Here is a 15,370-nt window from a genome sequence, read left to right on the forward strand (position 1 = left end):
AAGAGGAGATGGAGAAAGAACGGAGGGGTTAAGGAAGGCAATATGGACAGTGGACCTAGGTGACTAAGGCTCAATGTCATTATAACCACCGGCAAACAAGGGGAGTTTTGTGGGATGCAAGAGAACATTTGTTGTTCCCTGACTTTATATAAATACCAGAACTTGCAGTTTTGAGCTACAGTTTTTTTTTAAAGTTGAGTTAGCATAAAAAGCAATATTATTGACCTCATAACTCAGATGAACACGATAAGACAGATGCTGTCATGTTTAACTGTTCGCTGAAGTAAAAAAGCTGTTCATATCTTTTTTTTTTATCCCTTTTCTAACTCTTAACTTCCCCACATGGGCTGGCCAAGATTAAGGAATTAGTTATACAAGTATTTTGGCTTGCTGGTTTCTAGAATAGGAACAGTAATATATTAGCCCAGATATTGCAGTTTTGATAACTGCAAAACTATCGGTGTTCACTGTCATTGCCTTATGAAACTGACAGCAACTTTTGGCATCCACACACATGCAGTTAATGCAGAAATACAAAAGTTGCTGCCAGTTGATTCCCTGCTCCTCCACAGGATGTGCTGTTGAAGCCCAAGCAGACAGCAATCTGTACAAATGACTGAACTGATGAGAACTTCTCCTTTTAGAGTGTGATGTTACTGTTAAAATCCCTGAGTAAATTAGGTCTTGTTAATGAAGTGTAACTTTTTAACAGGGCACTAACTCATAACTGGTGTTGAACATCCTCTTTGCCCCTGGAAAATTAATTTTATATTTCAATAATGTCAAATTTTTCCATTAATATTTTTAAGTTTGTTCATGATATTTCAGCTTCTAATGTGTATGAAGTATTCTTGATTTAGTTTCTGTAAAATTTATATAAAGGTAAGTAAAGATAAGTATAATTAGTGCATTGTACTTCATTGTTTGTTGTCTGAGAATTCTTCAGTGTAATTGGCTGCTTATTCTGCCCTGTTAACATCTATGTTGCTGGATGTCTAGAGATCCCTTGGCTTGGCGCCAGGTTCACAGTAACATTGTGGCTGGAGAAATACATACAATAGATCACTATATCTTTGTGGGCAGCTTTCTTCAACATCAGCAGCGAGCACTGTCATTTTGCTGCTGACTGCAAAACCCATGCTATTGTCTAGTGCCTTAAACCGACTATTTTGATGCTGATACAAGTTAACTCTTCCGAGTTATACAATGTAACTATACAAAAGGTTATCATGAAGATTGAAAAAAATACTTAATAAGCTTCTTCAAAATGCTATAACATTTAGTTTAATAAGTAACCATAATATCTTTTAGGTCAATGATCTCACAGAGAATAACCGTAAACTGCAGGATGATTTATCCATAGCCAATGAAAACATGCTGAAAATGCAGCAGGAATTTGATGCAGAGAAGAAGTTCATTTCATCCGAATGTGAAGAGTTCAGAAATCGGACAGAAAGCTTTAAGGTTCAGTATCAGAAAACTCCAACAATCTGTCATTTTCCAAAGATCAATGTTTTCCCTGTATTTTAATCAACAAAAAAGTGTAAAAAGTCTAGATATATTTTTAGTGCAGCTGTGTCATTATTTATCTACAGAAATACTTAGTTGCAAATAAAACTTTCTCTATTCATAAGAAATAAATGCTTACAAAATGTTATACTGATATAAGACAGAGGCTTTGTTTGTCGGAAAGTTTTGGAAAGTACACAAGCAATATTTTTGTCACAAGTTAACCAAGCCATATTTTTAAGGTAATAGGAAACTAGTTGTGACCATGGACTATAATCTAACAAGAACAACATTTCTATTCCTTTGTGACAGAGTTGGGTGGAGGAGAAAAAGTCCCATTCTTTGTTTTCATGAAAAATCAAATTAAAAATATGGAATATAATAATGGAAATAGTGTTGAAGTTATTATCGCAAGTTATATTTCAGATGTAATTGTAAAATTGCTTTTATCTCTAGTTGCAACTAGAAATGTCTCGATCAGAAAAATACAAGTTAGAAAAGGATGTTGGGCATTTACGGAATGAAATGCAAATCACTGATGTACTGAAGAAGGAAGTAGATGAACATAAACAAAGACTAAGGTGCATCCAAGAAGAGCACCAAACTGTGCTTAAAGATTTACAGGATCAGGTAAATTATTGCCCTAAATCAGAGTTGATAAAAGATTCATCCAGAGATCGGACAAAAATCAAACAATTAGTTTTGTATTAGCTTGGTATTGGAAATCTTCCAAAATACAAGAGCTGTCCATAGCCCCGTGTCTCTCCATTACAGAGCTTAATACGGTGAATTGCCTTTAGGACTTGGTGACTGTAATACGGCAACATGGGAATCATTTTTTAAAATTCATTCATGGGATGTGGGCATTGCTGGCTAGGCCAGCATTTATTGCCCATCCTTAATTGCCCTTGAGAAGGTCGTGGTGAGCCGCTGCCTTAAATCGCTGCAGTCCATGTAATGTAGGTACACTCGGTGCTATTAAGAAGGGAATTTCAGGATTTTGACCTGGCGATAGTGAAGGAATGGCAATATAGTTCTAAGACAGGATGATGTGTGGCTTGGAGGAGAATTTGCAGGTGGTGGTGTTCCCATACATCTGCTGCCCTCATCTCCTAGGTGGTGGAGATCGTGGGTTTGAAAGTGCTTTGGAAGGAGCCTTGGTGAGTTACTAAAGTGCATCTTGTAGGTCGTACACACTGCTGCCGCTATGCGTTCATTGGTGGTGGAGGGATTGAATGTTTAAGGTGGTGGATGGGGTGCCAGTTAGGTGGGCTGCTTTGTCCTGGATGTTGTTAACTTTGAATGTTGTTGGAGCTTTACTCATCCAGACAAGTTGAGAGTATTCCATCACACTCCTGACTTGTGCCTTGTAGATGGTGGACAGGCCTTGGGAAGTAAGGAGGTGAGCTACTTGCTGCAGAATTTCCTGCTCTTGTAGCCACAGTATTTATATGGCTAGTCCAGTTCAGTTTCTGGTCAATGGTAACCCCCACCCCAGAGGTTGATAGTGGAGGATTCAGCAATGGTAATGCCGTTGAATATCAAGGGGAGATAGTTAGATTCTCTCGTGTTGTAAATGGTCATTACCTGGCATTTGTTTAGCTCAAATTTTACTTGCCAGTCATCAACCTAGGCCTGAATGTTGTCTAGGCCTTGTTGCATATTGACATGGACTGCTTCAGTGTCTGAGGAGTTGTGAATGGTGCTGTGGAATCATTCACAAACACCCCTACTTCTGACCTTATGATGGAGGGAAGGTCATTGATGAAGCAGCTGAAGATGGTTGGGCATAGGCCACTACCCTGAGGAACTCCTGCAGCAATGTACCGGACTGAGATGATTGACTTTCAACAACCACAACCATCTTCCTTTGTGCTAGGTGTGACTCCAACCAGTGGAGAGTTCCCCCTGATTCCCATTGACTTCAGTTTTGCTGGTGCTGCTTGATACTTGTGACACTCTGTCAAATGCATCCTTGATGTCAAGGGTAGTCACTCTTACCTCACCTGATGTGCAAAATCCTAAGAACTGTAAGGAGAGGAATGACCAGTTGTTACCATATATAATTATATTTAAGATGATCCCAAGCAGGATACAACTCCTTTCTCTAAAATAAATTCATGATGCTTGTATAAGATGTGGGTCAACATTATTGAATCCTTTCCTCCTCCTCCTCATTACTGTTAGTGTTCTAGTCTTTCATTACCCTCCTTCTCTTGTACTCTGATATTTACAGTGTTTGTCGTGGCTCAGTGATAGCATTCTCTGCTTTGAGTCAAAGTTTGTGTCTTGAAACTTGAGTGCATAATCCAGGCTGCCACCTCAGTGCAGAATGGAGGAAATGGTGCATCTTGGATGTCCCATCTTTCGGATAAGAAATTAAATGAAGGGCCTACTGTGCCCTTGGAGAGGAAAAGATCTCATGGCATTATTCAAAGAAAAGTTTTCCCTGTTTCCTGGCCAATGTTTATCCTTCAACCAACATTGCTAAAACTGACTGTCTAGTCATATATCTCTTTGGCATTTGTGGGCATATTACTGTGTGACCATTCAAAAAAAGACGCAAGGCAACAGACACAATTTCCTGGCTCATGGTTGGATGGAGAATATGGGCTGGGTTTAACGTTTCATACCTGCCTGCCACTGCAATTATACCAGTGGTGGGGGTGAGTTGGGCAGCCCACCCCTATTGGGCCAATTGAGGCAGTTAATTGGGCAATTAATGCCCACTTAAGGGCCTCATCTCTCAGTTGTTGGGAATTAACCGGCAGTGGTAGAGGCTCACACCATGCAGCCTGCCCAGCATGTTTCCCTGCATGGGCAGGGGATCATCAGAGGGCCTCCTCCACGGTTTGGCTTCCCACCCGCCTCCCCGGTTGCCCCCTCCCCATGGTCTCTCCAACTCCAGCACCCCATCCACCTTGTCCCCTGCCAGCTTGGCACCTGGTAAGACCCCCAAACACTTAGTAAATCTCAATCCAGCACCATGTACTTCTGTTGCAAGAACCAATCATACGCCGGCAGCTCTCTCTGTGGCTGGACTTCCTCTCCCAGCAGGGAAGTGTAAAATTCAGCACACATCCTCCAAACAACCATGAGCCAGGCAATTGTCCGTTGTCTTGCATCTTTTTTGAATGGTCACACAGTAATATGCCCACAAATGGCAAAGAGATATACGACCAGATAGTCAGTTTTAGCAATGTTGGTTGAAGGATAAATATGGCCCAGGAAACAGGGAAAGCTCTTCTTCGAATAGTGCCATGAGATCTCTTCCTCTCCAAGAAAGGGCACAGTGTGCCCTTCATTTAATCTCTTATCCAAAAGATGGGACATCCAAGGGTACACCATTTCCTCCATACTGCACTCAGGTGTCAGCCTGGATTATGCACTCGGGTTTCACCTGGCCATCACTGATGGGACTGGGGGTGGGGTGATGGAAATCCCTTTCACAGAGCGGCTGATGGCTGCTACTGAATCCAGGCAGTCAAGAAGAGGGCCCCAAGGCAGCTAAATTGTCCTCCACCATTTGCGGGGAGCTGGAGGCCAACTGGAAAATCCAGTAAGGCTCCAATTGACATTAAATCAGATTAACTAGATCAATTCCCCCTCCTCATCCTGCCTAGGGAAAATAGCTGTGGGTGGGTTAGAACCATTGAACTGGCACGCCAGCCAGTGGCACTATTTTTAGTGCCTGCCTGCTTCCATTCCTGACCCTGACAGGGACTAAAAGTTCTGACTCAGGGAATTGTAGAATTTTTCTGGGTAACCATTTGGCTGATGACCTTCTCTGATTGGAATTCTTATAATGTTGCTTGGATTTTTTGGCCAACATGTCTAGTTTGCAGCTGCAATGGATGAGTTGGCAAAGTAGTGGATTGTTTGCTGTGCCTGAGACTTTGAGCATTATAGACAGGTATAGAGGTCTGTAAATCCCCTCTTGGTCTTGGCAGGGTCAGAGATAAGCTTGCCCTCTGTTTTTCAAATGAATACAATCGTTTCGTACTTGTTTTTCATTAGAGATATAGGCTTGGAAGTTTCTTGATTTGTCTCCTTGCTTGTGATAGTTGTAAGTCGTTATAGAAGTTTTCAGATCCTGCTTTCAACAAGCTGCTTAGTTAACTTCCAAGCATTATCTGAACTACTTGTTGCTTCAGATTGTTCTGGGAAGGCAGAATTTCTTTGAAAAGTTGATGGAAATAACATTGCCTGTGTGTACAGTTTTAATGGTTTCCCAGTGTGATGTTGCATTTCCCATTCTCTGATGTGAAGTAGACAAGCTGCTTCCACATGAAAGATGTGAATTCCGAGTTCTCAAGGAACATGTTTAGGCTCCAGGTTGGTGAGAATGAGGTGGAAAGAACAAAAACACATTTTAAAACCAAGGCCCAAAGAAACAGATCTTTCTTAAATGGGACACTGAAGTAACTGTTAAGTGAGAATATAAATATTTATCTTGGGTTAATTATCAAAATTATACTGTTGATGTAAATCATTCATTGAAATTTGTTGAGATTAGATTGTCTTAATGCTTTGGAATTTTCAAAGTTAAATACCTGTTCACTAGTAATTTTTCTTTATTTTACTTTTTCGAACATCAGTTATGTCAGAGTACTTTGTACATACAAAAAAGTTGATGAATATTTCTTTAAACAAAAGCAAATACTGCATTTACTTTGTCAGCATGAAGTTCAAGTACAGTCATATCAAGAGAAAATGGCCGGGATGGAACAACAGCTTACTGCGCAAGACATGGAAATCGACAACCTAAAGGCTGCAAAAGAAGAAGTAAATGTTGCCTTAAAAGATGCTATCAACAAGGTAAAACTTAGTGAAATCTGGACATTTTGCCTATTTTTACATGCAAGATACTCCTCTCGATGTAAACTGACTGCTGTTAGGAGTGGCTTTTATGTTGCACGAATTCTGAGAGCCATGCATTTAGGCACGTATCCATGATGCCCTACATAAAATTATATGATAACCTAACCTTTGGTTAGGCTATGAATGAGATATTCCTGTTGTAATTATGTGCTTCCATGATCTTTTCAAAAACAGACAAGTGAAAAATTAGAAAATCAGCAGATATGAAACCTTACAGTATTATATCAATGCATGTGAACATAAAACAGTAAGTTATTATCAGACTTACTGCATTAAATTAGTACAACTCGCCTCTATGTAATAATACCAAGTGATGAAAATATTGCCCTTCCACACTTCACTGTGTTGTCTTTGCCTTAGACAAAATAATTTCTTCCTTAGTTGCATTCTATTTTGAAGCTTGGTATGAGCTTGTCCTTGCAGCTTTGTGTTTGTTTAAAAAAAATCCTGACTGTTCTTTTCTTTAATTTCTTCCTCTGTTCACAATTAAAGGGAAAGGCTTATGCCAGATGACTGTTGCCGAGCGTGCAATCATGTGCGTCCCAATGAAATGAGTGAGATGTTTACTGACTACTGGACAGGCTAATGAATAGCTTATTATTTATAATTTTGGGAAAACAACTTAAAGCCTAGCACATTAGCTTTTTAACCTTAGCGCTTCCTTTTTAAACTTGTATAAATATACTTTGGCTTCAATTTAGCACTCCCTCGCCCACAAACACACTGGGCTGGATTTTGCCATTGGCGAGCAGGGGGCGGGGCCCGCTCACCGACATGCAAAATGACGGGGGGAACCCCCGACATCATCCCGCCCCATTTAAATTTTCAGGAAGGTGGGGGCACAGCGAAATCAGCTGTGCGCCCGCCAACCTGTCAATGGCCAATTGAGGCCATTGACAGGATAGTTAAAACAATTAAAGGACCTGCCCGTCCAACCTTAAGGTTGGTGGGCAGGCCAGGAGCCCCAGCGGGCTTCTGAAAAAACATGAAACCTCATCCCGCCGGTGGATGAGGTTTCATGTAGGGTTTAAAAAACTTTAATAAAGTTTTAGTGAAATTTATTAACATATCCCATCTTGTGTGACATTATCACATGAGGAGGAGATGTTATGGATTTTTTTATTTTTCTATTAATGTTTGAACAACTTTCAGCAATCTCCCTGAGGTAGCACTTAGCCTCAGGGAGATGTGCACTCTTTCGTGCGCATGCGTGAAATAACGCGCACTCACATTCGGGGAGTCATTTTCTCCCCCCCTCACCTGCACAGGAAGCACATAGTGCTTCCCGCCGGGTATCACGCTGGGCGGGCTTTAATTGGCCCACCCACTTAAAATGGCGGCGGGGCCCGCTTCTCCAGCGGGCATTGGCTCCCCGCCCGCCAGAGATTGGGTCGGGCCCGCCCACCCGGAAGGCAGAAAATTCTGCCCACTGTGTCCTCCATTATGTAGTACCAAATTCAACTCATTGATCACCACTGTCCCTCTGATTGCTGGTAACTGAAACATTTGAAGATTCAACAGGTTTGCAAATTACACATTGAGCCAGACAATTAGGAAGGAACACCTGCAGACTGCAGCAGCTCCGGTATAATAATTTCACCAGAATGATTTCATCACTTTTTTTAGGTGCTACTTCTGTTAATCATAGCCAGTATATCCACACTTAATTCTCTTCACCATTGCTCCAAAATTCTTTAGAATTAATATGTACACCCTAAATTTGTGTTTTTAATTGCAGTGTAAAAAAATACGGTCTCTTTCTGTCTTTGCTACCTTCTGTCATTCGGCTTTTGGATCCTAAAATTGGATCAGTGTAATTATTCCTTCATTATTTTCCTAATCTCTACTCTTCAACCATCCTGGACCTTTCACCCTAGGTTTGTCAGTTTAAAAGAAAATTTATTTTGTTATACTTTGATGTATTCACTTTATGTATCCCTTGTCATTATTGATCTATTGAATTGCATGAAAGTGTTGCAGTGCAATAATAGTACAAATAGTTCTCCCAGTGTTCTTGTTAACTAAGTTCATTATCTTAGATTTTGAATGATCTGCAATGGTTTCATTGTTATTTGGTTGTTATGATTGGGGAATTTCATAAAGTAATTACAGTTTCTGGATGAAAATGATTTTTATGTTCACAAAATTAAGAAAATCAGCCATAAACTGAACTAGCAAATACTGCAACCAACGTTGCTACAACAATGTTGATACCTGTAATTTGTATTTATATAGCAGCATTCTTGTAGAAAAATGCTCCAAGGTGCTTCAAGACTGTAAGGAAAACCGATATTAAACTAAAAAAGGACGGATTAGGAGATCAATAATGCAAGCTTGGATACTAGCCAATATAATGAGACCTACGGCCCAAATCTGGGTAATGTCTGACCTCCCCCATTCAAAGTTAGGGAAATATACGCTACACCCTTTCTAGGTCTTGGATTTTAAAGATGGTTTTAAAAGAGCACAGTGGGGATGAGGAGCAGCGGTGAGATTTAAGGAAGGGATCGTCGGAGTTGGTAGAGTGGTTATGTTACTGGACCAGAAATACTTAAAACTGCAGAAATACTAGAGGCCTAGACTGAAAGCATCTCCACAGATGCTGCTGAGTTTTTCCAGCATTTTATGTTTTTATTATATATAATGATGAGAGTTGGATTCAATTCCCACCATGGCAGCTGAGGAACTTAATTCAGTTAGCTAGTATCGATAATGGTGACCATGTAACTACTGGATTGTCCTAAAAACATACATGGTTCATTAATATCCTGTAGGGAAGGAAATCTGGCCCCTTCACCTGGTCTGTCCCATATGTGACTTCAGAACCACTGCAATGTGGTTGACTTTTAAATGCTGGCTTTACCAGATATGTCCTCTTGAATATCTCTTTGCTTTGCAGGGCATATTTGATGCATTGTGCGGTTTCTTTAAGATTGCGATACATCCATGCATGTGTGCATCTTAAGGGAATGCTGGTTGTGGACAGCCTATTTGTTCCAGAATGCTGCACGGCCAGGCACCCTTGCAGCTTAAAGGGAACATTGCTCATAAACGATGCCCACATCTTGTGAATTAATTAAAATTTTGAGAGAATGGACTTAGGCTGCAAAAGTCTTGATGCTATTATTACACTTGTAATGGCACTGATTAATTATTATAATGGAACTTAGAGGGAGTTTTTGGGGGTGGATGAGAAATTTTTCTTGTTCCCTGACGTCATATATACACCAGAATTTGCAGTTTTGAGTCTTAGGCCTGAATTTTCATTATGACGGAGAGCCTCTCTATTGTTGCGAAAATGGCAGACTACCCAGAAATTGTAAGTCCTGCCCCCGAATACAACACCTACCATTTTTGTGGGAACAGGAACGGGCTCAGGTTGGGATTTGCGCATGCATGTTTCACAGAGGTAGCTGCCTCCATCAAGTTGGATTTTGGTGTCTCAGGTGTATGAAATATGATGTGCTAGAAGGCCTGGTATGAGCAGGTCTGAACTTTGTTCATTTCTTTGGATAACCAGGGTAGCCCTTTGGAGAGGTGCAGGTACCCTGGTGGAATTTACTTTAAACTTGTAGTAACTGCCTCAGAATTGGCAAAACCTGAATTCAAACTGTCTTACTTTAATCCAAGGGTGTAGAAGGACAGTTTTTTATTGCCCCTATTGACTTATGCACCCAGGTGCTAGGAAGAATCATGTGCTTAAGGGTGTGTTGTGCTTTGTGCAAAGAAAGATACAAGATGGGCATTGCACCCTTGCACATTGAAGCCAGTCAACGTGGGCAGCCAGAGGGCAGAAGGTCAGGAGGAAGAGATAGTGCCATGTGCACCAGGAAGGTGGAGGAGAGGCAGGACAATCAGGTACTACCCTGTGGGAAGGGTGTACCGACCTAAGACATCCTACCTCAATATGATGGAGAACCAGTTCTGAAGGTGATTGAAGCTAAGCCGTGAGGCGGTGACAGATATGTCATGTGGTCTAGCAACAACTTGAGCCACACTCTATTGACCCCCATGCCCTGCGTGTCGCTGCAAAGATAACTGTTGCTTTCAATTTTTATGCCTCAGACTCTTTCCAGGGATCATCAGGAAACTTGTCTGGTAGATCCCAGTCAGCAGCACATAGCTGCATTAAGGCTGTAACTAATGCCCTGTTTGCTTGTATGGGGGATCACAATTTCCCTGTAGATTTGGCGTCTCAGACACAAAGACATACAGCTTCCCTCAGGTGCAGGGTGTTATTGATTGCACCCATGTTGCCATAAAGGCTCCAACTCATAATTTGGACACCTTCGCCAACCAAATGTCTTTCCACTCACTTAAGGAGGTTTGTGACCACAACAAGGTGGTCTTTCAAGTGTATGCAAGGTTCCCTGGTAGCTGCCACGACTCCTTTGTACTAAGAAGTTCTCATTTCCCTTGGCTATTTCAGCCATATTTGTAGATCCATGGTTCTCTTCTAAGGATCTGGCTAATGATCCCATTTAGGACCCCTCAAACTGAGGCAGAGTGCAGCTTCAACAGCAGCTATGTCGTCACAAGGTGTACAACCTATCAAGGCAATGGCATTTTAAAATTGAGTTTCAACTGCCTCCATCACTGGTGAAGCCCTGCAGTATGCCCCAGCAAGCATTCTGCGCAACATTACGCAAAGGAGGGACTTACAGATCTATGACAACAAGGGCATGGACAGAGCTCCAACTACTGATGAGGATGAGGAGGAGGAAGCCCCTGTCCATTCTGACTATTTTCAAATGAAGGATGAAGAGAAGGCCGCCAATGGCAGAACAGCTGGGAGGCAAGGCCATGTAGCCAAGGTTGATCCTGTGTCCTTGTGCAAAATTGATTCACAGTGCCAGTGCCTGGTGAACAACTTCTAAATAAAGAACCTTTTACGTTGATGCCACAATTACTTGGGGGAATGCCCGTCCCCCACGGGAGAGAATCAACATCAATGAGTTTAACTCAGTTACATTAGAATGGTTGAAACCCTCACCATCATAAATACACATTGCAAGTAGTCCTTCACAACTTGGTCCCATCACATGAATGCCACTGTCTGTAAATGAGGTGCCAAAGTTGCCACCTTGCCCATAATCAAACCACACTCACAATGCTGAGAGTGACATCATTTAAAACTTTATACCCTCGACAAGCTGGTAGGATTGTACGTGCCAGCAAACATGCAGATAAGGCATATTGTACAGGATGAGCCCACAACTATATAGCAATAGCTCTTTGAAAAATTTGGGCACCGGCCATTCCTGCTAATGGTCCAGTGTCTGAGGTGGGCACCATATGCAACATTCCAGGCTTCCATAAACCTCTGCTTCCCACGCAAAAGGAGTTATTTAGGTATAGCCCTTCTCATTGTGAAAGCACGCTCTGAGGCATGCCACTTAACAATGCTTGCGCTGTCCATATGATGCAACACCATCCTTGCACTCACTCTCATGCAAACGACCCATTGTGCTCGGTGAACTGACATTGTGATCTCCACTATTACCAACATGTTCCAACGCGATGTTAACACCACCTTTATCACCTGTCACCGGCAATTCACTATCACCTACACTATCATCTGTTCAACCGAGCGAATTGTTCCCAGCCTGGCTGAACCCACCGCCAGTCCAGGCCATCGCCACTGCGTTCTTCGTTGTTTTGGTCTGCAACGACAACATGATTTCATGTTAACCTGATAATATAGTGCAAGCAGGGATTGAGCAGTGATACACAAACACATTAACATGTGTTCTCTCTGTACCTACATGAACAGCTTTCACATACAAGCCTCAATGCTAAAGCAGAGGTATGTGTCAGGTCTCACACCTTAGCTGCAGCATGCAGATGTGACCCTTCCCTTAGACCTCTATGGGGAGTCAAGCTACTCACCTTTCCGAAACTCAGCAGGTCACTGAACCTTTCCCTGCACTGAATCTATGAGCATTGATGGTCTCCTGCTGTGCTCGCTGCAGTTGTAATTTGAACTCGGGTCATGGTAGCAAGATGATGCCATCTCAGTAGCTGTGTATTGTGAATCCACTCCATGTTTTCAGTGCTTTAGTACAGTACACTGTGATAGGCAGCAACATTAACAATTCTTTTCCTAAGGAAAACCTATGGTGGGCCAGCTGTTCCAGAGTAAGCTAACATTTGGACAATAATTACAGAGTTCCCACTCACCTAATAAGTCAATAAAATCTCCAAGGCACAAGGATTTCACCATGGGCGACCAATCTCTCAAACGGGCCTTTCTGCGGGCCCGCTTTTTATATGTGCCCAAATTGCCTAACCCACCGGGCCTGCCTCCGACTTCTCACTACTTCAGGGGTCACCCACCCTGATTCCTCATATAGCTAGCCACCACCCCCCGGACTGAAAATCTGACTTTTGGTAAGGCATTTTTAGAAATTGGGTTCGCGGAGCTAGGAATTCTCCCGACTCTGCACACCTGGCACGTGGATGAAAATTTAGGCCTTTGTCTTTCAAAATTGAGTTGGTAAAAAAGCAATATTATTGACTTCGTATAAATCAGATATACATGGCAGGACAGGTACTGTAAATTTTCCTGTGCTTTTCAGTGAAGTAAAAAGGTTGTTCCAGTCTTCCCTTTGTTCCCTGTTTAAATTGGACTTTCTCCACATCAGATGCTGAAAATTAAGGAATTGGCTTTACATGTATTCTGACTTGCTTGCTTTTTGAAGGGAAACAGGAATATATTTGTTGGGATTATGTGGTTGTAATGATGGTGAAACTGTCGGCATTCATCGTCATTAAAGTCATCAAGTCTGGCATCCACAGGTACCCGGTTAAACACTAAAACCCAGAAGCTGCTGTCGATTGATTCCCTGCTCCTCCACAGGGTGCAGTGTTGAAGCCCTCGCAGACAGTAACCACAGAATTACACAGTGCAGAAGAGGCCCTTCGGCCCATCGAGTCTGCACCGACACGTGAGAAAATCTGACCTACCTACCTAATCCCATTTGCCAGCACTTGGCCCATAGCCTTGAATGTTATGACGTGCCAAGTGCTCATCCAGGTACTTTTTAAAGGATGTGAGGCAACCCGCCTCCACCACCCTCCCAGGCAGTGCATTCCTGACCGTCACCACCCTCTGCGTAAAAAAAAGTTTTTTCTCTCATCCCCCCTGAACCTCCTGCCCCTCACCTTTGAAATTGTGCCCCCTCGTGACTGACCCTTCAACTAAAGGGAACAGCTGCTCCCTATCCACCCTCTCCATGCCCCTCATAATCTTGTACACCTCGATCAGGTCGCCCCTCAGTCTTCTCTGCTCCAACGAAAACAGCCCAAGTCTATCCAACCTCTCTTCATAACTTGGATGTTGCCTGGGATGAAACAGTCTAGTGAATCTCCTCTGCACCCCCTCCAGTGCAATCACATCCTTCCTATAATGTGGCGACCAGAACCGCACACAGTACTCCAGCCGTGGCCTCACCAAGGTTCTTTACAACTCCAACATGACCTCCCTACATTTGTAATCTATGCCTCGATTGATAAAGGCAAGAGTCCCATATGCCTTTTTCACCACCCCACTAACATGCCCCTCTGCCTTCAGAGATCTATGGACACACACGCCAAGGTCCCTTTGTTCCTCAGAAATTCCTAGTGTCGTGCCATTCATTGACTACTTCCTTGTCAAATTACTCCTTCTGAATTGTATCACCTCACACTTTTCAGGGTTAAATTCCATCTGCCACTTATCTGCCCATTTGACCATCCTGTCTATATCTTCCTGTAGCCCAAGACACTCAACCTCACTCTTAACCACCCGGCCAATCTTTGTGTCATCTGCAAACTTACTAATCCTACCCCCCACATAGTCATCTATGTCGTTTATATAAATGACGAATAATAGGGGTCCCAGCACAGACCCCTGTGGTACGCCACTGAAAACTGGCTTCCAGTCCCTAAAGCATCCTTCTGTCATCACCCTCTGTCTCCTACAACTAAGCTAATTTTGAACCCACCTTATCAAATTACCCAGTATCCCATGCGCATTTGCTGCCTTTATAAGTCTCCCATGTGAGACCTTGTCAAAGGCTTTGCTGAAATCCATATAAACTACATCAACTGCACTACTCTCATCCACACACCTGGTCACCTCCTCAAAAAATTAAATCAAATTTGTTAGGCATGATCTCCCTCCGACAAAGCCATGCTGACTATCCCTGATCAAACCTTGCCTCTCCAAGTGGAGATAGATTCTCTCCTTCAGAATTTTCTCCAGTAGTTTCCCTACCACTGATGTGAGACTCACTGGCCTTTTTCCCTGGCTAATCTCTACAACCCTTCTTAAATAGCGGAACCACATTAGCTGTTCTCCAATCCTCTGGCACCTTCCCCGTGGTCAGAGAGGAAACCATTTTAACAAATCACTGAAAGGATGAGAACTTCCCCTTTTTCTCTGTAATGTTACTGTTAAAATCCCTAAAGAAGTTGTGCCTTGCTAATGATGCATAATTGGGTCTTTAATGACACATAAAGTCATAACTTCTGCTGAACAATCACTTCACCTGTAAGAAATTAATTTTATATTTAGTCAAATATTTCCATCGTGATAAAAATTGTATAGGTCAATGATATAATAAACTTTAGAAAAAATTATAACATTTCAGCTTCCAGTATGTATTTTGCTTTCTGTATACTTCATAAATAGAGAAGAATAATTAGACCTTTTTATTGCCTGCTTTTTCATCTGTAAGGATTTTTCCGCATGGTTGTCTGCTTAGCTGACATCTGTGTAGCCTTGAGTTGCCCCTTCACTTTGCACTAGATTAACATTAATGTTGGGAAAGGTGAAACCCATACCACACAGATCGCTAGACCTTTGTTGGCAGCTTTCTTTGAGTTCAACAACGAGCATGTCACTTCATTGCTGGCTGCAAAATCTGGGCCATTGTCTTAAATCTCTTAAATCGACTACAACGTACCTTGATATTAATACAAGCAGTCTTTCTCCAGG

The 15,370-nt window shown here is 42.3% G+C and overlaps 1 protein-coding gene across 1 annotated transcript in view; it reads left to right on the plus strand.

Annotated features, from left to right (window-relative positions):
- cenpf (centromere protein F) overlaps positions 1-15,370 on the plus strand; it is a 102,362-nt gene that overhangs the window by 70,045 nt on the left and 16,947 nt on the right. The window contains exons 14-16 of the mRNA XM_078557066.1: positions 1,312-1,464; positions 1,966-2,139; positions 6,190-6,327. Coding sequence (XP_078413192.1) covers positions 1,312-1,464; positions 1,966-2,139; positions 6,190-6,327 — 465 coding nt within the window. The remainder of the gene's footprint in view (positions 1-1,311; positions 1,465-1,965; positions 2,140-6,189; positions 6,328-15,370) is intronic.

Source organism: Cetorhinus maximus, chromosome 14 (assembly GCF_964194155.1).
Source record: "Cetorhinus maximus chromosome 14, sCetMax3.hap1.1, whole genome shotgun sequence".
In the NCBI taxonomy this organism is placed as follows: Eukaryota; Metazoa; Chordata; class Chondrichthyes; order Lamniformes; family Cetorhinidae; genus Cetorhinus; species Cetorhinus maximus.